Source organism: Rhopalosiphum maidis, chromosome 4 (assembly GCF_003676215.2).
Source record: "Rhopalosiphum maidis isolate BTI-1 chromosome 4, ASM367621v3, whole genome shotgun sequence".
Lineage (NCBI taxonomy): Eukaryota > Metazoa > Arthropoda > Insecta > Hemiptera > Aphididae > Rhopalosiphum > Rhopalosiphum maidis.
The window spans coordinates 28,497,491-28,525,052 of record NC_040880.1 but is presented as its reverse complement, the minus strand read 5'-3'; the positions used below and the strand labels follow the sequence as shown (position 1 = coordinate 28,525,052).

At 25.9% G+C, this 27,562-nt stretch overlaps 1 protein-coding gene across 5 annotated transcripts; it reads left to right on the top strand.

Annotated features, from left to right (window-relative positions):
• The first annotated feature begins 1,270 nt into the window (after window positions 1-1,270).
• Window positions 1,271-26,088, top strand: LOC113550078 (bromodomain-containing protein 3-like). 5 transcript variants are annotated; one of them, XM_026951707.1, is made up of 24 exons: window positions 1,272-1,957; window positions 3,964-4,018; window positions 4,779-5,012; window positions 7,853-8,047; window positions 8,115-8,288; window positions 8,959-9,264; window positions 9,329-9,412; window positions 9,484-9,585; window positions 9,655-9,800; window positions 9,863-10,016; window positions 13,438-13,951; window positions 14,014-14,172; window positions 14,393-14,500; window positions 14,730-14,855; window positions 20,637-20,689; window positions 20,766-20,868; window positions 21,755-21,925; window positions 22,061-22,369; window positions 22,571-22,722; window positions 23,292-23,429; window positions 24,279-24,443; window positions 24,519-24,646; window positions 24,708-24,858; window positions 25,830-26,088. In XM_026951707.1, exons 1-24 carry the CDS (start codon window positions 1,932-1,934, stop codon window positions 25,899-25,901), a joined length of 3,825 nt encoding a protein of 1,274 aa, XP_026807508.1. In that variant the 5' UTR covers window positions 1,272-1,931; the 3' UTR covers window positions 25,902-26,088. The 5 variants fall into 5 exon arrangements, with proteins under 5 accessions (XP_026807534.1, XP_026807508.1, XP_026807498.1 ...); XM_026951697.1 differs by having other exon boundaries at window positions 1,274-1,957; window positions 14,014-14,184; XM_026951715.1 differs by lacking the exon at window positions 1,272-1,957 and adding an exon at window positions 2,554-2,762 and having other exon boundaries at window positions 14,014-14,184.
• The last annotated feature ends 1,474 nt before the right edge of the window (window positions 26,089-27,562 follow it).

Below are 27,562 nucleotides of genomic sequence, written 5' to 3'. Positions count from 1 at the left end.
CTAATTGTAAGAACAGGACTACGGACCAGGATTTGAGGACTAAAAAATAACATGCATCAAGATCGACAAGGTCAAACAATCAACTATAATAAAGACAATACGGTTAATACAATAATACAGTTCATTAGTGTGCTCGAAATGTTCTCATAATTTGGAAGTTGGAATTGAATGTTCAAAAAATATAATTCTACATTAATCAATTGAAATCGTATTTTCGATTTCTGTAGAATATGCGCAAATACAATTTTAGTTATTCTGACATACTGTCCATATCTAACGTCTGTTTAATGTTAATACATTAACTTATGTTAAGATTAACGGGTGTTCACCGATGCTTAACCGGATATTGAAAGAAATAAGTATGGCTCTTAATTTATTTTTTATTTAGTTACGGATAAATGGCATGTTTGCATGAAAATTGAATAGGTACATTATATTGTTACCAGTACCACAGGTATAGATAATATATTAAATTATTATTAATATGGAAGATGGTTTTTTTAAATTTTTATTTTAAAATGAGTTGTATATAATTGAATAATTTAAATCAATGGAGTTATCTTTTATTTCTTCTTACCTATATTTTTTAAACTTTATAAATGACAACTCATTTTAAAATTAAAATATTAGCAATAATTTGATATGTATATTATAGATTTGTCATATTATACATGTGTATTAGATGGAGATAACAAAATACAAATACGGGTATGACATTCTCTCAAAAAAAATCCATATCCATTATATCCTGTTGTGAAAATTTAAAATGTCCAGAATAATATGAATAATTCAATAATTGCAATAATGTAACATTTACAGTGTAGATTATAATATGTGCAATGTACATTAATTACAGTAACAAAAAAATAACGATTCACTAACAAATTAATAAACGACAAACAGGTTTGAAATCTTGAATCAAATTATCATGATACTTATTAATATTAAATTCTGTGTAGACGACAGTCGTAGAAGTATAGTATCTGAATATTCTGACTAATGATTGTGAGTTGTGACGACGAATCACGATTTACGAATGTTAATGATAGGAAAAATACGTTAAATATCAGTTACGTTGTTGGCGGCCCTGGTGGGTCAAAACAATGGGACCACTGTTGACGTCTCGCGTTTATTCCATGAACGGATGTCCGTCGTCGCGCGGATGGACGGGGCGAAAAACGAGCGTCGGTGCCCTTTCTCCCCTTTAATCGCATCACCATTCCGACCGAACGGTTGTCGCGGCAAAACACGGACACTATCCGTACGCAGAAAAACGCTGTGGGCCTAGTTCGCAATTGTCGAAAACGACGGTTGAGCGTCCAAGCCCAAGAAAGATCGGTAGAATCGAAGAGATTTAGCTCTCGGAAAATCGATCGGAATCGTAATGATGCGCGTCACGTGACCCGGCCCGGCCAATGGGGACGTTGCATCCTAATACACCACCCCGTCCCGCCCGCTAGTTGGTAGTTTTCGGGCATTAATGGTCGTATATGTGAGTTTCTCCGTTTTTGGTACGGAAATTAATTTATCGCCGATGCGCCGGGACCGCAGTGGGCATTCGAGAAATGACCGCGTAGTGCCGAATTAGCGGGAATAGGTGTTTTCGCCCGTGCGCGCGTGCCATCAACCACACGGGAAATACGTCGACGTGCGACCGACGAGTGCGCGCCGTGTTACCGCCGCCGCCGCCACCGCAGCCGCAGCCGTAGCCGTCGCAGACCGCAGTAATAATAATAACAATAACAATAACAATAATAGTAATAGTAACGCGACGACGACGTCCACGACATAAATTCGTTTAACGATAATAATGGTGGTCGCGCCGTCGGGTTACCACCTCGACGCCGCCGGGAAGTCGTTCGTCGCGCGATACGCCATCATCACGTCCTGTCGCCGCCGTCGTTCACGTTATTAGCCCCAGCGTACCGTTTATGTATGTTTCAGCCACAGTCGAAAGGTACGTTTATCCGTCAGGTGCTAGGCGCCAGTTAAAACGCGCGTGCCCTGGAGCTTTCCGCTAAATACGCGCCATAGCTACATTGGTAGAGTTGTAGAGGTAGGTAGGTAGGTAGGTATACGTCGCGCGGTTTTTCACGTTGGCCAAAAAAATCGTGTCCGGTACCCCCCCGGGGAACCGCTTTCGTCTTTTTGTCGGGGGGCGGGCGCGGGGGAACCCGCCATGTTGATGTCGGCGTAAGCGCCAAAACCGTAAAATAACGCTAACTGTGTATTGGCGGCTTACGCACACACACACACACACACGTACGTACGTACGTAATGTACACGTAAAAGCGCGCGCGTACACACACACACACGTCTCGCACGCATACACACGCATTCACAAGCGCGGCAACGCGCGCACACACAAGCCGCGCGCACCACGTACATGTCGCGGCCGCCGTCCAGTTACTGGTCGCGGCGGTTATTAATAAATAACAAAACAAATAATAATAATAATAATATAATTTTATATAAAAACTATATTATAATGTTATTGTTGTATTATATTAATATATTATAATATTATATTATTATTTCGTTACGGACACACATGGGTGTTAGCGTTTCGTACGCGCGTGTTTTGTTCGCGTTAAATGCCGCCGTTGCGCTGTTTCAGTGTTGTCTGATCAATTTTCGCGCCCAAGTCCGGTGCGCGCCCGTTAACGTCACATCGATGCTCTGACTCCGCCGCCACCGTCACCACAGCTACCGCACCAGCAACGCCGCCGCCAACGCGCCGCTACGTTTGCCCCATCAAACAGGTATCCCCTTGTGTTTGGGTTTTGTCCCCGTCGTGCATTTATTAAGTTAACCAAACCGACGACGACGATATCTCGTGCCTCGGTACGACCGACGCGTATCTGAGGGCTCCTCATCACCCGTGTTGTAAGTGACGGTTACCGTCGTTTTCGTTTTGCCCCCCATTTTGGGTTTTCGTCGACCCACACGTACCTTCCTTGGATGGGATCAGTCTAGAATTCAGGCAGGTACAACTGCTGTTAATACGTCCAGTGGTCCAGCCACTGGACACTGTTCTGTTCGGTACGTGTGGTGTTGTTATTCGATAAAATTACTTGTCTGCTATGTACGATGTAAGTAGTTCTTGTTGTAGTTTGTTTAATTTCTATGTTATTCCATTGTGAACGTTAGTAAATTATCATTTTTGCCTGTCATCAACTAATTCATATTATCCATTTTGTCGTATTTTATGCGTACAAGTTATTATATTGTGTATAGTCGTCAGTTTTTTTTTATTATACAGTTTTGAATAATTATTAAAAATCTATAATTTCTATTAAAAATCCTCAGGTTATATTTATTTTGGAAACTAAAACAGTTACAATTACAACTTGTAATATGCAATATTTTAATTGTATTATTAATCGGTTTCAGACAGCCAAACTCTATATTTGTAGGGTGACCTATATCGACACAATCTAGCTCTTTTATGTGTTATAAAATTAGTTATCGATATTGAATAAAATGTCTACGATTTGATTTTAATCTTTTTGAGATAATGTGTAGGATTATTAGTGGTACCCAATTGTACACTACATTCAAATTGTTGTACAGACATTCAATTTTAGTCAGTATTTTTGGTTAATAGCTCTATATTTATGTACCATACTTGATTAGATAGGTACCAAATGTATAAATTTAGCGTCTTAACATAGAAATAAATCTTATATTGAAACTGGTAGTGATATAATCTGAAAAATGCTACCTAGTAAGTATTTATAGGCTAATTGATCTGATAATAAATAAAAGTCAATATTCAAATTATATACTATCCAAATGAACCAATTAGCTGGAATCTGAATAATGTTAAATCTAATACCATATAATATGTTCTTATTTATTTTTGTATAATTGAATCTTAAATGTTATATCCTTTTAAGCGCTACAAATCATATGTAATAATAAATAATCATCATTAATTTTTATAATTATATATTATTTCAGTGGGTTCAATATGCAGCAGGTGCCAGTTTCAACTCAAAATAGTGGTGTGCCGACAGTAAGTATATTTACCATAAGAACGCTAGATATACCTGCATTTATTGTTTCTGTCTTATAAGTGCATAACATAGCACATCTGCGCTCAGCAGTTCACATTTAGCTTTAATATTAAAGTGATGTATTTTTTTTATGTTACTTAATGGTAAAAACTTAATTTATTATTGTATGTAGGTTTTTTACAATAATTCTGTCTTTTAAATGAGTCATGAGAATTTATGTAAATTTCTAATATTGGTTAATTTACTCTACTATTAAAATTTAAAACTAATGAAGTGCAAAACATGAACTGCTGAACGTAGTTTGCTTTGTTATGCACTTGTATTTGTAATTTATCTTATACTTAGTTGTTAATGTATAATTTAAGTGGTATCTATATTATATACATTTAATGAACAAAAATAATAAAAATTTGAAATATTTGTTCGTGCTAAGTACAGTCGAAACAAATAATTACATTTTGTCTGTTGATTAAAGTTTACTCATTAAAGATAGTGAAGAGAAATTGAAGACAAAAAAATTAACCTATATATTATCTAATTAATTGAAGAAAACTTAAATTTTAGATTTAAAAATATTCAGGATTCATTTGATTTTTTGTGTAGTGTCAAATTTACAAATATATTTAGAAAAACAAAAGATAATAGAAATAACAAGATTTTTTAATAAATAATTATAAATATAAATACTTAATAATACATACATTATGCAAGTAAATAATATGACTTATTTTTTAATTAAATTTTTCTATTAAAATAAAGGATACTGCAAATGCAAAGCCTGACGGTGGAGAGGTTCCGCCACCACGAAATGAGCCATATATTGAGCCGGTGAATGGTATTGTTCAACCACCAGTTGTACCTCCACCAAATCGACCAGGCCGACTCACTAACAAACTTAATTTCCTTCAAAAGACTGTAATGAAGGCTCTTTGGAAACATCAACATGCATGGCCATTTTATCAGCCAGTTGACGCCACCAAACTCAATTTACCTGTAAGTTTTATTTTTACTATAATTTATAACAGTGGTTTCTAAACTTTTTTTGATTCATGCATCCCTAAAAATAAAAATAAATAAATGCGCCTCCCACAGATAAATTACCATTTTATATTTAAATATAAACAAAAATTTAGCTATACATATTATTTAGTATAACAAAAATTATTTAAAAAAATAACGATGACTGTTAATGTATATTGAAAAATTTAATGTGAAAAATGGGCTTGTTACCAGTTTATTAATGCTTCAAAATAGGCATCAATGTTGTTACTGCCACTCGCATTTCATTTTCAACATTAGGTTTGAATTGGTACTTAAATTTTAACACGTTGACTGCCATGCGGCTTCTGGCGTCTATAAAAATAATTAGGTATTGATAATGTTTAGACTGCCGGCTGTCGCACCATATCATTCGTAGGAGGCTATATTGCCTTAAATTAATTTAGATTTATATTATTAACTTTTCCGTGGGCTATAATAATGATCTAGATAATGCGCTGTGGCGTAGCGGGAATAATTGCTACCTATTTTTTGATATAATAAATATAATTTTAACATTTTTTTTTAAAATTTAATAGTATATATACAAATTTATAATGATACTGAAAAATGCCCTTGGCGTACCCATGCTAAATATTCTTGTGGATGTCGGCGGTTGCATGGCAGTCAACATGTTAATACCGTAACTGTTGAAAATCGTTGATCTAAAAATATTAATATTTACCTCGCACTTTACAGTTTGGGGACCGCTGGTCTATAATATGATACACTTCTCTATAGTATTTAACAAGTGAAACTATTGAGAGAATCAGACCTATGTGTTGTCTTTATCTTACATACATTCTATTTAGCTAATTTATGTTCTAACTTTATTATTAGACTATAAATAACCTATTATTAAAATTAAAGGTAAGAATATTATCTAAAAATGTTTTTTCTTTATATTCTGATTATAAAGTTAGTTGCCATGTGAAGTATTATAGTTTTATAATGCTCATAATTCGATTAAAATTTATTTAAATATTAATAAAAACCTGAGATTCATTAGATAATATTCTTAGTTTTTAAATTTAATTGTTAGGTATACCTATTAAAGATAACAACACAAAATTGAGTATATTTACTCTATCATGTTGTACTCATTGAGGTGGAAATATCATAAGTAGATTCAGTATCTTCTTTAAATATTGTTGATTGCATATAAAATAAATAGTATTGTCTACATTTTAGTCATTAAAAAAAAATAATTAAATTTTGGTATTAGGGGCACATAAATTTAATATTAGAAATATACTTAGGTAGGTATTAATATATTGTATGTATGTACATTGAATTTGTTAAATATTCTACATTAATTTTGTTTGTTATTTAATGAACATTCAAGTTTCTAAATTATCAATTTTCAGTTTAAAAAATAATCTTTGTAGTTTAAAACGGTAATTACATGATGTTTCTATACTTATCACATGTTATGAGCATGACTGAGAGGTAAGATTTAGTATTTATCGCATACATCCGCCTTCTAATTGCTTCTCTAAATTACTGTTTACCATATATTATGGGTTAGCAGCATGATAGATGAAGTTATTAAAGTTATTTTGAAGTTACGTTTAATAGTTTTATCAATTTATATATTATATAAAAAATAATAGATTAGTTAAATATACATCCATGAGTGTCATTAGAAAATAAATAGTTGATTTATATGTAATATTATGTTTGTCTTGATTAAAATATAGTATTTATACCTAAAAATTATGATACAACTTAATAAACATTATAGGTGAAGATATTATAAAAACTGTTAAATTGCATTCATGTACCTCTATTTTTTTAAGCTTTATTATTCATAAAGTTACACAGTGAATCATTTTGTATATGTTACATGTAATTATTGTTACCTATAATTAGAGACCGGAATCATATGCACTAAAAATGTAGCAAATATGATGTAAATATGCAAAGCAAAAATGTCATAATATACATTAATATGCACAAATAATTGAAAAAATATGCTCAAATATGCATCATAAATTAAAACATATAAAACAAATAAAATAATATTTTATAACAATATTGGAGTGTTGTACCTTTCAACACCTAAATCAATGAACAAAATATTTTAATATGTATAAAAAAAAAAACATCATTATATGATTTGAAAACATTTAAACAAATAAAATATTTAAATATAAAATAACCATTATTTTTGTTTTTATAACAATTAATAATAATATACTTTTCCATATTTTCTGGAGTCATGTTAGTTCTTTTTTTAGTTAATATAATTTTGTATGTACTAAATGACTGTTCAACGTCCACAGATGTTATAGGTGCATATTTCATGCAAAAACTCATCATGGGTGTAAAATTTTGGGGTAGGAAAATCATGAATTTAAATCACGGTTTTAGATATGATTTAAATCAATGTGTTCACTTACCATATTTGCAGTGTATCCTATTGGATTAATATTAATTTTTTTTTCTTATCAATACGGTATAAAATTAGTAGAGAAGAGAAAATGCTATACTGTTTTAACAGTAATTTTTTTTTCGCCAGGATGACAGTATTTAAAAATTCCAATTTCCAAAATAAAAACACAAAATAATTTTAGTATTTACTAAGATTGTAAAAAATGTATACATTATATGCACTTATGAAAAAATATGCCCAAATATGCATTTATATGCAAAATTAAATTTGGTCTATAGAATCAGTTGGGTCTGAATCACCTATATTTTAAACCCTCGTATTAGTGCATACACTCAGTATAAATATGCAAATGCATAAAATTCTGGTCTCTACCTTTAATTATATTGTTGATTTTTCGTAGGACTACCATAAAGTAATCAAAACACCAATGGATTTGGGTACTGTAAAAAAGCGTTTAGAAAATAACTATTATTGGTGTGCTGATGAATGCATACAAGATATTAATGCAATGTTTTCCAATTGTTATACATACAATAAACCTGGAGAAGATGTAGTTCTCATGGCTCAAACATTGGAAAAAATATTTCTTGCCAAGGTAAGGATTATTATTACAACTGTTCATATTAATAAATTAATAAAATTAATTAAATGTATTTATTTAGATGGGTCAAATGGTAAAAGAAGAAACTGTATTGCCCCAACATAAACCAGCTGTGAAAAATCATTCGATTACTCAGAAACCTCCTCCCAGTCATAACCAACCAATAGCTGTAGCTCCCGGTTCAACTGCTATGGGTACCACTCCTCATTCCCAACATAATTCTCTACCACCTCAAGTATGTTAAATAAACAGTATTAAGCTGTATTAATTAACGTGTTCAGTATTGTATATATCAGGGGGTCAACAATTATATACTATGGCAGTTGAGATAATTTGAAAAAAAATTTCAAGGGTCAGAAACAACTCAAATATTAGCTAATAATTGTTGTTATCATGACTATTATTATCAACGGCAATAAACAATGAACGCAATCGTAATCTCCAAATACATCATTAAAATATTTTGTACGGAAAACCAGCATTTTTTTTATTTTTGGTGATGTTCCAGTTATTGTCTATTGCCAACCCCTGGTATATATTATAAAGAAAACAATCAACTTGAAATACATTGTCCAGCTTTTAATTTTAATTTATGTAGATGAACTTAAAAATTTATTAAACATATATTGTGAATTTTTTATAATTATTAATTTTAATATTTAGTAACCATTATTATTATTGATCATTATAAAAACTATTACATTACCTAACTATTTAAAAATTAATATTTTATTTTAAATATTTATAAAAAGTTTTTTTAAATATAAGTACCTATATTCAAATTATATTTAAAGAGTTCATTACGGTTTATATCAATATTGTATGTTGAATATTAAAAATATTACGTATTAAGGTATGGGTTTTAATTTCTATCAAAATATGTATTTTTTTTTTTTAATTTTAAGATTTTAGCTCCAACGACGAGTGATTATGTAGCACAACCAGTAAACATACCTATAGGAGCAGCAAATTCACTAACTGGTGGCAAACTGAAAAAAGGAGTTAAAAGAAAAGCAGATCCTAGTCCCATCAATTCAATTGACTCCACCGTTTATCCTGGCCCAATGGCTACCCCAACAACTCCTGTTCAACCTTTACAATCATCTATTCGTAGAGAATCTGGTCGACAAATAAAAAAACCAAGAGTGCCCGACGAAGGAATTTTATACTCTCAAAACACGACTTTACCTACTGGATCCGGCTCAATATCAGTAATTTTTTTATTAAAAAGAATCCTTAAATATTACAATTAAAAATTTAATATAATTATCTTAGGACGGAAAAACCAAAGAAAAATTGACTGAGGCATTGAAGGGTTGTACTGAAGTGCTTAAAGAATTGTTTACCAAAAAACATGCGGTAATACCATAAGGCTTGTTACAAATGGGATTTTAAAGAATACCTGATTGATGTCTAATCTGGTTTTATAGGCATATGCATGGCCGTTCTACAAGCCAGTTGATGCTGCTTGGTTGGGCCTGCATGATTATCATGACATTATTAAGAAGCCTATGGACCTGGGAACTGTAAAGGTAATTAAACTTTGAAACATTCAGGTAAATATTGAATTAAATATCATATACAATTTATTATGATTTCAGACCAAATTAGACAACAGAGAATATAAAAATTCAAAAGATTTTGCAGCTGATGTTAATTTAATATTTTCAAATTGCTATAAGTACAATCCTAAAGATCACGATGTAGTAGCAATGGCAAAAAAACTACAAGCTGTATTTGAAGCTAAGTAAGTTCATTTTAAATACTTAATTATTAAAACTATATTGAATAAAATTTATTTTTTTAAAGAATGTCAAAAGTACCACCAGACCCACCTTTAATAGAAATGAAAATGGAACCTGAAGATGAAAGTAGTTCAGAAGGAAGTTCTGGTTCATTTAGTGATTCTGACGATTCTGAAGATCTAGAAAATTCGAGAAAAATTCAAGAATTCCAAGAAAAAGTAAGTTAAATAATTTGTGTAATTCTTAATATATCCTTTACATGACATTTTAATAGATATTTTTATTTCAATAATGATTGCTCATATTACATATAATTTCTTATCAATATATAAATTATATTAATTATATAAATTCTTGTTCAAATTCTTAGAACATTTTTATTGTACTTAAAATGTATCGTTTAAACAATTATTTTGTTTGTTTTTAATCAAATTTATAAGGAGTATTCTGATTATCCTAGACTGGTTTAATTAAAATTATAATTAGACTTAAATTTTTCATATTTTATTTTATTTTGCTGAAATTTATTTTCATAACTGTTGAACAATAGTTTGCACTTTTTATGGTAGACATTTTTAATTATGTGTTCATTAAGAAATTTAGTATTTATTAATAACAAAAAAATTATTTTTAAGTTTTAATATTACTGAATAATCATTTTTTAATAACATAAAATTTATATATATTTATACATTTGTTCTTAAAAGTTCTTTTTGTAGTTAATTTTATATGTACAGATAATGAAGCTTCCTGATTTGATTTTATTCAGACTAATTTTAGATTTTTTAAATGTAATCTTGCTCATATTAATTTTTTTTTATTAGTGAAATTTAATATACTATTAACATTGCTTTTATCTAGCAATCTAGCTAAATATAGCGTCCTGATTTATATTCTGTTAAAACGTTTGAAATATGATGTTTATATGCAGCTAAAATTGATGAAATATTCCCAAAAATATTCTGAAAAATATTGATAATTCTAACTAATAAAGTAATAAGTAAAAAAAAAAAATGCAATATGATTATTGATTATGATTATGAATTTATAGTTTATCACAATTTATATAATTATATCTTATGATACATTATGCAATACATTATCATAAAAAAAAAATATATTATACAATGTTTTTAAAAGAATGTACAATTATATATTTTTCTAAATTTTCCTGAGTAAAGTTAGTATGGCGGTTCATAATAATTGTCTTGTTTATGCTGAATATCCTTTAATATAATTAAATATTACGGAAATATACTAAAATATTCTGTAATATTCTCTGTAGTCAAAATATGCACTAATATGCAAAAAAAACTTTTTTTGACAGATTCTACAGATTATTTAATGCAAACATTTTTTACTCCCATCAAACAGTATATGCTTTTTAAAAATATGTTTTTGTATAAAAATCCGGACTCTATTTATATCATTAGATAACATAACTAAGTGTGTAGACTTCTATGATAAAATTATTTACTGCATCAAGAATTATTCTAAAAATTAAAAAATAAATATTAATTTGAGCCCTCCCTCCCCCCCACAAAAAAAAGAACAATTGAGTCCTAAGGAAAAAAACACCATCATTATTATTGAGTTCTCTATATAGATATTGACTATTATAACTTCCATTTAAATGTTTTAATTTTCATTTATTTCTTTACAATAATTTAGTAAATATAAATAAACTTATACATGATTGTTTTATCAATCAAAAAACACTCATTATTTCAAAATCTATTAACATTTCAACAATATTTTTATCATAATTTTTTTTTAATGCAACACATTTTTAATCTCATATTCTAAAGCAAAATACTTTTTGGAGTTTTTTGATGTATATAAATCAACAATTGTACTAGAATTATAAGAGTTCTAAGTATTTAAGTTTAAATGATTAAAGTAATTTACCAATATAATATTTCGTAGTATCTCCTATACCATTCCTCCTCACTCACCTAAACTAAATACTTATTATTCATAAATTATTAGTCCATTTTAAATTTATTTGTATTGAAATCCTCATATTTTGCTTCAGAATATGAGACTAAATTATGTTATTATTGAAAAAAGTAAAAATCTTAAAAAATAAATTATTAAAAAAAAAAATGTTTTATTCCAGCTATGTATTATGTAATAAAAATATTATTGTAAATGTTAATAGTTTTTGAAATAATTAGAATTCTTTGATAAAAGAAAAATCACCTTATAAAATCAAACTATACACTTAAAATTAAAATGAAGTTATTATTCAAAAAATTTTAATTTTAAAAGTCTGGACTCAATTTACATAAATTATTATACATCTTGGGACTCAACTAGTATATTTCTAATATTTTTAGACTCAATTAGTATATTTTAGTTTTTAGGCTAAATTTTAATGCTAGTTATAGTTATATACTATATTGATATACTAATATATTTATTAAAAGTATTATGATGAAATATACTCATGTGCGTCATTTGATCACCATTTATACTAAGTTCAATTTTGCATGTTCTATGTTAGTTGATCTGTATAATAGTTATTTATAATGATAGATCTTGTAGATTCTGAATAATAAAAAATTAATAATAAAAGTTTTTTTTTTAATTTGTGTTGTAATATTACTCTTAACAAAATTAGTTAATTTTGAAATAAAATATTCTAAATTAATAAATTGGAGAGTTAATGAGAATATGCTATGTAACATTTTTTCATATTTAATTTTGAATTTAACTAAAAAATGAATATAATTCACTAAATAATAAAATAACAATCTAGTTATAGTAAATATAAACATGATAAATAATAGTATATAGCATGTTAATTTTCCCTGCCTTTCATATTTATATGAAATTTAAACGAAATGAAACATTTAAACAATATTTCATTTGTGTTGAATTCTAAAATGAGAAGATAATTTAATATTCAATATTATTTCAGAAAGAAAATGTAATAGGTAATGCTTTTATGATGATATTAATTCATGTGCGTCATTTGATTTGCTAATATTATATTTAATTAAGCATGTTTTATGTTAATTAAATATATTTTTGGCATCACTAAATGATACAAGTTTTATAATCTGATTCTTCTGTTTAAGTTTTTACTATTTTATTAATTAAACTAAGAAATGATGATTTTCATGTGCGTCATTTGATTTGCCTATTGAGTAGTTCATTACATGTTTTATGTTAATTGAGCTTGTTCATAGATATTTCGTATGATATGAATGATAAATTCTGACGTATTGTTTCTAAGCACAGAATAATTACTTATTTATATATTATTAGAACTATTAATATTTCTAAGGTAAGAAAAGATATATATTTATTAGAGGAATTGTATTTGGAAGACATTAATTGTTTGGTCAATCGCTAGTAATTGTAATTATAATTAATCTTAATTTAGTTAAGGCATATAAATATTTTATATATTTTACTTAAGAAAACTATGATGAGTTCTTTTATTCATGTGCGTCATTTGATATACCATTTGTTATGTTTATTATGCATGTTTTATGTGTAATAAGCTAATTTTTGGTTATTTATTATGATAAAATATTAAGATACTGAAATTGAAAAAATGTTTATTTATAAATGATAGAAATTATATTTGAAATTTTTAACAATTAATTTTGTGATTAAATATTATTTTAGTTAAATGCTCTACAAGATCAAATGAAAAGATTAGTTGAAGAAAGTGCAAGAAAGAAAAAACAAAAAAAGAATAGTATGAATAGTTCTAAAAAGAAGAAACATTCTACAAATGAAAAATTAACTTCATCTGCATCTAAACCTCCATTAGCTGTTGCTCTCAATAGTACACCAATGAATATTATGGCTAACTCTACCATTACCAACGATATTAAAATGTTACCAATTGAGCCATCTATGAATGCTAAATCAGCAGCTCAGCAATTGCGCCATCCTATGACAAATGCTTCAGCTGGTCAAACAACCAAAGGGGCTAAAGGTAAAGGTGCTGGTACTAGAGGTCCTGCTAAAGCCCCGGCACAACCCAAGCGCCCTAGAGTTAATTCTAGAGCAAATAATCCGAAGAAAAAGAATTCTGTAAGTGCCCCAGCTTTTGACTCTGAAGATGAAGACAATGCTAAACCTATGTCTTATGATGAAAAACGTCAGTTGAGCTTAGATATCAATAAGTTACCAGGTATTTATTAAATTAAATGTACTTGTTTCATATTAATATCTTGTATAACAACTGATTCATAGGTGATAAACTTGGTCGAGTAGTACATATTATCCAGTCTCGTGAACCATCACTTAGGGACTCTAATCCAGACGAAATTGAGATTGATTTTGAAACCCTTAAACCATCAACATTACGGGAACTCGAGTCTTATGTGGCTTCATGTCTGAGAAAAAAACCACGTAAGATCACCAGTAAGTTTTGGTTTTGGCCTGGTTCTTCTTTTATCTTTACATGTTTGCCTTTTTTAATTTTAATGTGATGTATATATTTTTCACTTGCTAATCTGTGTACATAATGTGATATAAATGAATGTATTTTATACTATTTTAAAATGAGTAGTAATATAAAGAATAACTTTGTATAATTTATTGTTGTTTTATCAATGTTCTACATTTATAGATAAAAAAGTTTCTGGAAAACCTAAAGAAGAACTTGGAGAGAAAAAACATGAGATAGACAAACGATTAGACGTTAGCGGGCAACTGTCAACTAAAAAAGGCAAGAAAGGTAATTTAATTTATCCACTTTTATTTATAATTTGTAAGTTATTTATGTGAATATATCAGTTAGTCTTGGTGTACTATGATATACAAACTGACCTTAAATTAGTGCTACAATTCTGTTAGAGATTTCTTAAATGAGTTGTCTGAAAAGATGATTTTTGTAACTCAAAGATTTACCTTTATACATATAGTACATATATTATATACTTAACAGTTTTTTACTGATTTTACAGATGCTAAAGCTACGGAAATTAGTGGTCCATCTCGATTATCTGCATCTAGTTCAAGTAGCTCTGATTCTGATTCAAGTTCTTCCAGTTATTCAACATCGTCTAGTGATTCAAGTGATTCTGAACATGGTAAGTGATTTTAATGTGATTAATCAATTCTTAAAATTTAAATGTTAAAAAATGTACGACTTAAAAGATTCATCATAATTTTTCATTGAACGTTTGAATCATTGTAATAATCAAAGATTTGGTTATTAAAATAGTGTCGCTATAATCTTTTGCTTAAATTTACTTCAGTATTTGATAGCTTTATGTCGAGCACACTTTATGTTTGGTTTGTCCTTATTATAATTTGTATTATATTTATTATCTGGTTTTAGTATTTGTTTTTTATATTATAAATTATCATTTTGAATGATCATGTTATGTGTTATTTTATATTTATCATTCATGTGTAATATATATATATATATATATATATATATATATATATATATATATCATGCTCACAAATTTATTTTACTATTTATGTTTTTCTCTGATAAACAAACCAGTACTCAAAATATTATTTAAAAGTAATTAGTAGTCTTATAAACAAAGTGTATTGGTGTATAATTTGTGTACAAGTCAATTGGTTATTTTATTTTTAGGGAAAAAAATAATTTAAGAAAACATGTTCATTTAATGTTATAATTTGTTAATATTTTGTATACCCATTAATTAAAACTGTTAAAACAGGGTATTTAGTGAAGATTTACTTGTTAAGAATGATAACATATTGGATTTTAAAATTATTTATTCTTCATGGTATATTCTGGTATTATAAATGATTAAATGTTTTTACTATTGTCATTTAAATATCAATGATATATACTTAACACTTTTTGTTTAACATACGCAGAATAGAAGTTTAGATGTGGATTTAATCAAATGTACCGATAAATCTAGTGAAGCAATAATAAATCTGAAAACAGATTTGAATTTCTTATTGCTTCACTTGATTAATTGGTACATTTGGTAAAAAATATGTCTCATAATACTTCCATACATATTAGATTTTATATTAATATTAAATACTAATTCTACATTGTATAATTTAATTGGAATTAACAATTTTAAGCTGCTATAAAAAAAAAAAAATCCTAGTACATTGTTTCCTATTTCATAATATGATGGTAGGTATAGCAGTTTTATTTAATCTTAATGATATATTTTAAAATAATAATGTTAAATCAATTGATAACATTGTAAGTTTTCATATTAATATTCAATATCACATAAGTATTTTGGAATTTGAGTGAAATATTAATTTTTTTTCATTGATAAGTTTATTTTTACGTAAAATCTAAATGTTTTATTAAATGTCTTTATAGATTGCAATTTTTATATATAGATTCTTTTTTTTTATATTCAAATTTATTTTCTTATATACTAATAATAAAACTGTTGAGAATGGTAAAATTAATTTTCGTGTTTTTTGGTCAACGGTTATATATCCTATATTTATATTTTATTGCATGTTGCAAATGGCATAGAATAATGAATATAGAAAAATCATTGATATTTTCCTATTATCCTATCAATTCAGCATTGTCACTGGTACAGTTCATTGCATATTAAGAACTACTTTGTTTCAAAGAACAACAGATTTTTATTTTAAATAATGCTGTCTTTTCATTTTTTGTTTTTGAATTTTGAATATTTTAACTTTTTAAAGGTCGGTTTGAGTCACATTAAATATTTGATAATGTTGGTTTGGTTGGGTTTAAATAAAAATGTGTGTATTTGGTTCTGCCTGATTTGTTGATTAGAAAAAAATATTGGTTTGGGTTAAATTAAATTCAGCCTTATAAATCAGTGTTTGTAATATCATTAGTTAATATTTTTATAACATACTATAAAATTTGTATATTTCAAGAATCAGTTATAATAAATATACAGTGAAAACTATAACAAAACTCTTTACAACGAAAAACTGGATAAAACATAAACATTACATAATAATGTTGGTTTGCTTTATAACCCATTTTTCAATTCATTCTCTATGACGTATAGTCACTCTCAATAGCAAAACAATATTTTATGTTTCATAACACAATTTACCTATTATAGTATTATAAATTATAAAAGTAATGTGCAAAAATGCTGAAATTTCCAAGAACGATTATACATTCTTTTATTATCTACTTTTAATATCGGAATAATACTGTTGTTATCGATGTTGAATATGTTCATTTTATTATCAACGTAATTCCTAACAAAAATGTTTTTTTTTTTTAAACTCTCTATTACAAAAACTTTCTTTAACGAAAGAAACCTCTTAGTTTCTTCGGATTTATTATAAAGAATGTTCACCGTATTTATATGTATTTATTATGAATAGACTTTTAGTTAAAATACATTTAATTATTTAAATCAAGATTTATTTATGCATACATATTATCAATATCTAAAGATAATAGTTTCATACTATCATGATAGAAAATAGATATTATTTTTTAATAAGATGTTTTAAGATATTACATGTTAGTCGTTTCTTATGAATTAATTCAATATGTTATTAATCAAAATACTGACCACTAATTTTATATATTTCATGATTTAAAAATCTAAATCATTTTTATAAAATGCTTTGAAAATGAATCTTACTATTCTTTTATTACTTCTAAAAGTATATTTTTTAAATATTAAAAAGCTATGGTAAAGTAAATTTGACGTAATGCCTATATCAATTAAATAACTAAAATAATTTATTTTAAAGTTATTAAAAAAAAAAAATTGATAGTATTGTTTTAAAAATAAATGTTATCTATTTTTCTGTATTTGTATATATACAATTTTAATTTAACTTGATGTTTTTCTCAAATCTTGAAAATATGATTTTAAATTATTCAATTGTTGTCTGTGTAATTGTGAATAATAATCAAAGCATTTTTTTCTCAAGTAAAACAGATAGGTATAAATACATATATTATGACTATTTTTCACATATTTCGATAAAGTAAACAGAAGTGTTTTAAATAAAATATTTATTTTATTCAATTCTTGTAGTTATAGTATAGTTAAAGAATATAATAATTTTTTGATTGGTATAAAATTTTTGGTATTTAAATAATAATAAATTAAGAAGAATAGTGAAAATAAATGGTCATGTAGCTTTTGGTATTTGTAACTATAATAAGTGGTTATGTTCATAATTCATAATTGTTTCATTAAGTTTAAATATTATTAGTTATTACTGTGTGTGATAGTCTTAGTTTTTATCAATGGTTAAAAACTTACTTAGTTTATGTATGTATATTGTTTTTTTGTTGTGAATTTTTATCATTATATTAATTTTGAGATTTATATGCAATAAAATATTTTCTTCACTCATAGTTATGAGCTTTTGATACATTGAACATTAAAAAAAATATTTCTTTTAATTTATTTTTTGTAATATTTAATTTTTGTATTTCAAACTATTATTAATTAATTTTTTTATAGATATTTAATCTCCCTAGAGTGTCTTTATAATCAGTTCTTATATAACTTCTATTTTAATATTTTTGAAAATAGAATCAAGGATTAGTTAAGTTTCATTTAAGTTTGATATATTTTAGTAAAATTTCATATGTTTTTTGAAAACTTTTTTTCTTTTTTTCTGGGCATTTAAATATACGTGTTGTGTATTATTCTCTATATTCTATTGATTGTTTATTAAGATTTGTTCTCAAGAAATATTTCTTTTTTACTTTAAGAAAATTACATAAAAACTAAAATTAAAATATCTATTTATAAAAATAAGTTTTTTAAATAAGGAAATAATTTAATTTTTAGACTATTGAAATGTAACAATTTATATATTGCAACCTTTAGTCCTGTATTTTACTTTTAAAATCCTGCTTTTTGTATAATCAACAATTTTTTATTTCAGCAGGAATGAAAAAGTGTTGTCTTTCATATTTTTATTTTAGTATTTTTTGTCACTAGTTTAAATTATTGTTCAATGCTCGCATAAGTTGTCAAGTATTAATGGCCATTAATTTGTACTGAGTAGTGTATGTATGTGATATTTGGTGATTGTACTGAAAATGAACCTTAGTGATGTGTTTTTAAAATTTAAGTAGATTAAATTTTCAAAATCAACAATTTTTGTTTGTCTCTTGTAGGTGATGCAATAACCGATAAAGGGTTGAAAAAACCAGAAGGCTAGATTTTTGGAGATCTATTTTAAATTAAAATATTTCAGGGATTAGGCTAGAGTGCAGAACATGTGAGCATTTGTTTTTAAGTTTATAATGGTGAATTTTTTTTATCATATTTTAAGTAACATGTCAGTTTTTTTAGTAGTTCCCCTTATTGATTGCAAACAATGCACATTCTCAATGGTTTGAATTTACTTATGACAATTGTAATTTTTTTTATTGTTTGCACTCTTAGCCTTCGTCCCGAACTCATAAAGACAGTTATCTATCAACTTTTATATATTTTTTCAAGATAATTATTTTGTAAGTTGAATTTAATGAAAACCCGTCCATATGTTATTCTTTTGTACTTTTTTTTAAAATTATTTTTTTATTGTATTTATGATGCCATATTAGATTTATAATTTTAAGTAACACATTACTTAACTTTCTTACGCTTAACTACCTAAATGTGTTCAAAACTGACTAAATTTTTATCTTTTTTATTTTGTATAAAAAAATTGACATGAAAAATCATTGTGTACACTTGTAAAATATTAATTTTGTATACTTGGATAATATACAAAACAAACATAATAAAATGTATATATTTTTTAATTTATTTGTTAATTTATAATTTTTGCTCACATTTGCACTCTGGTTTATTATCTTATGATAAACAAATAATTGGGCAATAAATATATTTTAAGTTTTTAATAGGGTATTAATATTTATTTATTGTTTTAAAATTTGTCTGTTTTATCCAGTCGAATATTATTACAATCTTTATTACCTTACAATGGTTCATAGTATAAATAAATATATATATGTGTGTATATATAATATATACATATGTATATTATATGTTGTTACTTGTTTATTTTGATGTTTGTATGTCTTACAAAAGTTTTTATAAAAAAAATATTAGTAGATAATATTAGACAATATTAGAAATTATTTTCTGCAGTTAAAAGTATTTAAATAAAAAAAAATGGTTTTCAAGTTCATAATAATGGAAAGTGTTTCGAACAATATAAATTATTTCTCAGTTGACCATAAAATGTCAAGCAGTCAGTTATTAGTTGTACAATATATTTTTATGAATATTAACAAATTAAAACTATATTGATAACATTTTATACTTAGCGCAGTTTGATGGTTATATATATATAAAAAATATTACAATAAAAGCAATGTTATATTTATTAAATAAATGTGGCTACATTTTTTTTTTTTTTTTAATAAATGTTACCTATTAATATTTTTAATGATCAATGAATATTATTTACATTCAAGTATATAATATATATCAATTTTACTTATACTGCAGATATGTATAATTAAATGTTCAGTCATTAAAATATGTTACAGCAAAACTTGAATGGCCTTTAAATATATATATAAATTTAAGTTTCTTTTATTAATGAATTAAAATTATTTTTTAAATTGTAATATTTTATGAAGTAAAATTTTCTTGGTTTATTTATTTGTTTTTGTTAATTTAATTTGATTATTTACTATCAAAAGTTTTTCAATTTAAATCGATATTTTTTCAGTCACTACTTAATTAATTAAAATTTTTATCATTTTAAGTTAATTATTTTTTAGATATTAAGGTCCTCCAAGTTATTAGAATCTAATTTGTTGTTAATCGCATTTAAATTTCTATTAACACAATAATTACAATAGATCATAATATTTATAAAAAAAAAAAAAAAAATACCAAGTATTTTAATTTTTTAAGGTGGCAACAAGCAAAAAAAGAAGAAACGTTTGTCCGACGACGTGTCGATAAACGTGAGTATTATTCTTTTCTCTTTTGTTTGTGCCATTTATTTTGTTTCTTCAACTGTCGATTTTTGGTCTGTTATAGAAATCAGCTGAAGGCCAAAAATCGACAAATACTATGAAACAAACAGGTCCAAACTCAACATCTGTCAATTCGATCAACAAACCAGTTGTTAATGCTCAACAGAGTCAGTATTTCAATTATTATGGGAATAGTTAATTCTCTTTTTTTAAATAATGTTTTCTTTTTGGATGTTGGTTGCACTATTTACTGAGTTTTCTTTTTATTTTTGCATATACTTTTATAAATTTATGTTTAATATTGCACGTGTCTGTGTTACTTGGGTTTGACTTCAGTTTTTATTTATTTTTTATTAACCACATTTCATCTTTAAACATATTTTGGCAATGTTTATATTTTTTTCAGTCTTAATATTGTCAGATAATATACTTTTTTTGTTCTTACTTATATTTTAATCAAATTTAATCTCTGAATGGTATACTCGTATGTGTACGTTCTGGTATCTAATTTAGATATCTCATTTTGCAAATTACATTTGTTAAAAATAATAATTTGCACAATCTATTTAATTACTTGATTATTTAATACTTCTATTTAAATTATTTAAATATTTCGGTTTTTTGGTTTAAAATTTTTTATGCATGTTTTAAACTTTATTTAGCATACATTTAGTTATAAAAATTATTTATAAAACAAAAGAAACACTGTCTTAGGAAACAAATAAAATGAATTAATGAATTAATAGATTGAGTTATTTTGATTATAATTAATTAATTAAATTTATATTTTTTTTGTTTTTATGTTTTTATACCTAAACATTTAATGGATAATTCATTTTATTGATATGTTATTGTGGACATTATTTATATAATATATATATTGTGTATTTATAATACTCTATGCTTTAAATCTTGCATGAACTATTTTGTATGTTGATGAATGTTGCTTTTAATTTTAAGTTTCTAATTTATACTAGTATTAAGCTTTAATACTAATTGCTTTTTATTTAATAGATTTTAAGATCATAAACTATAACTAATTTAAATTTTTAGACGTTCCACCTAAAAAACCTCCAGTAGTAACAAATCCAATGGCTATAAATACTTCCAAGACAAATTCAATGACTATTAACACTTCAAAAACAAATCCTGCTATTCACTCTAAACCAACACCAGTTGTATCTACAGCTCCAAGTCTTCCTACAACAAATGGAAATATATCAAGTAACTCATTTTTTTATTTGTTTTCCTATTAATTACAATTTTGATTCTTATTGGTTTTATGAGATGAATTTGATTATTTATGTTATTTTGTTAATTATTTAGTTATCTAATATTAAGAACATTGATTATTTTTAGATGGGGATTCAAATACTTCATCAGTAACTCAAGATATAACATCTAATGGAGTTCTATTACAACCAACTAAAGTTGAAGTTAAAACAGAGCCTGGGCTCCCAATTAGCAGTACCATCTCACAGCCTACTGTTTCCTTAGGGACGATACCTAATGAAAATACAGTACTCTCATCAATTGCATCAGTGTTTGATCCTCTTACACCTCCTAGCAGTCAGCCTACCAATAATAATTCATTACGTGTCCCTGACAAACAAGCTGCACATACAGTTGTACCCACATCTAACATGCACAACTCTCTTGTTAATGATGGTAATATTTGTTTAATTTTTAAGTTTATGATAAATAAATTTAAATTATTTGATGCTTATGAAATATATGATTCAATATCTTATATTTCACTAGTTTTACAAATGGATAATTTTATCTATATTTGTTTAATTATATGAAAATTTAATAATAATATAATATTGTTTCGTGAAGGATTATTTTTCTTAATTGTATATTTTTTAGGACTTTCAGTTCCACATGTTGATATAGCACCAGTTATGAATTCTGTAGCTGCTGTTCATCATTCAGCTACACCACCATTGATGGTACAACCCCCAATAGAAAGTAAACCTCGTCCAACTCCAATTGCTCCAATTATTCAAAATACAAATCAGGTAATTTTCGAAAATATGCTTTTTAATAAAATTAATTCCTATCACTTGTGCACTTAGATAAAATAAAACAAACTAAAATAGTTTGCTAAATAAATAATGAAATGTGTTTTAAAGATATAATTCATGTATATTTATATACTTATGACTAAATGATAAATTTTAATTTTAAACTAATAACATTAAAGTTTTTGTTTTTAAAAATTTAATATTGTTTAAGTATGAGTATTTATATTACTATACAGTATAAAATTGTTTTTTTTTATGTATTTGGAATATGGCATGTATGTATTTAGGATATTTTGGTTTACTGTTGTAAAAAAATTATAATCATTTACTATATATTCATATTATTAATGGTTGGTTATCAATTTGTTTTATTCATTCAAATTTATCAATTTTATTACATAACTTGTAACTTGGTATTTTGTGCCACTTTAAATAACACAAAGGTGATGGTTAATTAGTAAAGACGTAAATGATTGATTAATGACAGTAAATTGGCATAAATATTCTGAATACATAACATATGAATAACACATTATTAACCTTAACACTATTTTGGGGTTCAGGTATTTCCACAGTTCAATTTAGATTCCTCCCCTCAGGTTCCAGCGTCATTTATGGGACCATTACGTCACCACCACCATCTACATTCTTTCCCTGTCCCATGGGATCCTAATATTGGGCCTTCTTATGACACAGCAGATGTAATTATCACATTTTTTGCTTACTGAACTACTTTTGCGAATCTAACCTATATAGTTAATTTGATGAAAGAAATAATTTTATTTTGTAGTAATGTAGGCATGCACACATTATTCAAAATAGATTAAAACTGTATCATGTATATTTGTATGCATTTGTTTTTGCTTTTTTAATGCTTTGAATTTTTTTCAATTTTCTTATGAAAGTTTTATATTACTAATAATTTTTGTGATTTTTGGTTTTTTTTTGCATGTATATTCATTATTTTATTATTTTAAGGTCATTATTACTAATGAATAATGTATTTACCTTGTAGGGTAATAACTGTGATTCATATTATATAGTTTGTTTTTTATTGCTTACTAAGCTTTTTTAATTTTAAGTATTTGATTTGTAAGTTTATAAATTTATATTTGGGAGATATTTATATCGTATCATCTTACTAAATGTCTTATACATTTTTTATTTCATTTAGTTAATTAAAGAGTAACATAAAATTAGTAATAAAAATAATGTTTAAATTTTGATATTTTAATTGTATTCTAAATTTGCTGCAAATTCATAAAAAAAAAAAAAACAGAACATTTTATTATAAAATCTTAGTTGACTAATTCCAAATTTATTATGCTTTTAAAATGGTTATACGAGTAGAAATCTATATTTTTTAGCTATTTAAAATTGCTAGAACAATGATATTTTGATTAATGTAAAATGTATTGATTAATTGATATTTAGACAACAACCGTATTAGATATTTAACTAGCTTAAATACCCCTTCTTTTGTCTTTATTTATTTATTTTTATACAATTTAATAATATTATAATAGTAAACTTTTTTTTTTTTTAAATAGCTATCTGATCAAAGAGTTGTTAATGCTGCTACAAGTGTTTGGAGTTCATTAGCTCAACAAGCTGCTACTGAAGCTAATAATCAAGTACCTGGAGCTTCAATAAAACCATCTACTGCTGATTCTTTTCAGCAGTTTAAAAAGCAAGCAAAGGAAAATGCAAAAAAAGTATTAGAAAAATAAATTGAAAAAATAAAAGACTTTTAAATATCTAAAATACTATTATTTATTATTATTTTATAGCAACGTGCATTGATTGAACAACAAGAGATGAGACGTCATCAAAAAGAACAAGCAGAAAAAGAACGAATTCGTATTGAAAATGAAAAAAGGAGAGAAAAAGAAGAAGAAGAAGCTCTTGAAAAAGCTAGGTAAATTATATTATTTATTAAGTATTTAAAAATTATTTAATTTTTTAATTTTATTATTTAGAAAAATTGTTGCCGAGCAACAATCATCTCGCTTGGATGAAGTGAAAGCTTCTAGCAATACAGATGATAGTTCAAGTCCCAGTCAAGACCGTGCTGCTGAGGGACGTGAAAGGCAGAGATTACGGGAACAAGAGAGGAGACGTCGAGAAGCTGTAAGTTTATTTTTACTGTTGTCATTTGGTTAGGATACTTCATTTTATAAAATTCTATGTATTTAAAATAATATATACATTATATATGTGTGCCATTAGTCATTAATGGGCATCAAAGATTTTTTTTTAAATTGGTCAAAAAGGTTAGGGGACTACTGGACTAAATTATGATTTTTGATTAAGAGGATGTTATATTCGCATGTGTTCTCTTTGTCTTACTAATGTAGATCATAGCAAATTTTCGTTCAGCAGAACACATTTTGTGATGTTAGTTTTAATATTAGAGTAAATTTATTTATTATCAAATTTAAAGGTAAGAATATTATCTAGGACATCTCATAGGCTTTTATTGGTATTTTAATTTTTAAGCGAGTTACGAGCATTTTAAAGTTTTAATATTTTACATAACTATAACTCGCTTAAAAGTTATGATATCAATAAAAGCCTTTTAGATTCCCTAGATAATATTTTTACCTTTAAATTTGATAATAGGTAAATTTATTCTAATATTAAAGCTAACATCACAAAATGTGTTCTGCTAAACTAAAATTTGCTATGATTTACATTAGTTAGGCAAAGACAACACTTGTGGATATAACGTCCTCTTAACTTTTTGAATAGGGTTGTATTAAAGGATGACGTGAAATTTAGGTTTCTCAGTAAAAAAAAAAAAAAAAAACAAGAATCATTGTCTTGCTGGTTAAAAATAAATGATTTCTTATTTTTTGTATATAAAAAATTTAATTTATAAATCATTGTTGACAATAAACAAATTTTGTTATAAATGGGAATTAACATTTTTGAACCTATTATCTAAATTTTAGTCCCAAATTTAAATACCTCGTATACTTACTTTATTTTTTTTACAAGCTTAAGTATAACAGATAAAAATATATTAATGCTATTTATTTGTTATTGTATTGTATAATATGTTTATAAAGTTGAGTAACATACGATTTTTTCTGATTTAGATGGTGAACCAGATTGACATGAATCGCCAAAGTGATCTGATGGCAGCATTCGAACAAACATTGGCACCTTAATTACTGCGATGACTAATGACTTAATATACTGAGAGAAATTATCTTTAGAACTTCTATTTGTCTGTTCATCCTATGTATTTAGAGTATGTATATGTGTGTAAATAAGAGTAAATGTGTGCCTTCCATGTAAATAATTCATTTTATGAATGAATTTCAAATTTGGAATAATGTTATAGTTTTTTTTTTTTTGTTAAGACAGAAATTTTATTATTTTACTTATATCAATATTTGTTTTCTAGACTTGACATATTGGTAGTTTTTTTCTCTATAATTAATCCAAAATGTAGTAAAGACAAATTGGACTTGATTGACACATATTATTTATTTGTTTTGTGTAAACTATATTTAACAAACAATTTGTTCGAAGCGCTCAAATATCTTATTAGTGTTGAGAATCATATTTAGGATAAAAAGTATAGGGATTACATTTTTGCATATTTTATTATTATTATTTTTGTTTTGATACAAGTATTTTGAATGCAGTGTGCCTGTTGGCTGAAAATTTTGCTACCTAAATACCATATTTATATTTTTCGTTCATGTACATATAATTACATTTAAAGTACCTAATCAAATTGTACATAAATCAACAACAATTTTGTACAGAACCTTGTATAATACTAAAAATAGTTGTATGTCAAAGAAAATAATAAAAAGTAATAATAATAATAAAAATAAAATATTACAATTTGAAAAATATTTTATTATCAACTAATTTTTATTATTTCATTCATTTTTCTTTCTCCCTTAGCAACTTAGAATTCAGTATTATCTTAAATTTAGTTCACTAAATATAACTTTTGCATAATTTATAATTAAAAAAAAATTTATATTTGTATTATATATGTAAACATATAATATATAAACTTATTAAAATTAATTTAGTTTTAATATATAATTATGCAAAGTTTTGTGTGTAAAGATTGTTAAACATAGTTAAAATAACAGAATAATCTATAACACAGGTTGTTTTTATCTTTTTTTTTTTTTATTATTATTGTAATCATTTATTTATTATTTTCAAGATATATCAAGTGGTCATAAGTGGACTTTTGTTAGTGTATACAAATTGCCCAATTTTTATTTTTATTTTTTAGTATATTAATAATAACTTGAAACTTAATTATAATTTGTTATGATATATGAAAATAATTATATAATACAGGTGTTTTACATTCTGCATAATTGTGTGGTTGATATTTTCCACATTTTTAGTGTCACTTTTTTAGCATTAAACATGCCACTGAACAGGTATATTTTTTTTTATTATTTTATACATTACTTTGGAAATTATAATCTGGTGTTGTATATATTGGATACAGTATACAGTATAAGTCACACCTTATTTACATACAAACGAATATGTAAACAATTATTGAGTCGATTGTATGTAATATACTAAATTTGTAAAAAATAACAGATTTTTTGGATTACTCATATTTTAATGTAATAATTACATTTACATATTTATTTATACAATGGTTAAAGAATTTGTTATATTTTATGAGATATGAATTGACATTTATATAATATACCTAACCTAATTTTTAAAAAAATAGGTGCCATAACCCAATCATTTATAGGAAAACATACATTAGCTCCCATTGTTTTTGAATTGCACATTCATTGCATTGCTGAATAATTAATTTTTGTATTTCAAT

What these genes read in the sequence shown, in the direction of transcription:
- LOC113550078 (XM_026951697.1), top strand. Translation starts at nt 1,932, where the DNA reads ATGTATGTTTCAGCCACAGTCGAAAG. An exon ending in CAAGCTGTATTTGAAGCTAA is followed by an intron (nt 9,801 to 9,862) that starts GTAAGTTCATTT and finishes ATTTTTTTAAAG; the next exon opens with AATGTCAAAAGTACCACCAG. An exon ending in CAAAGGAAAATGCAAAAAAA is followed by an intron (nt 24,444 to 24,518) that starts GTATTAGAAAAA and finishes ATTATTTTATAG; the next exon opens with CAACGTGCATTGATTGAACA.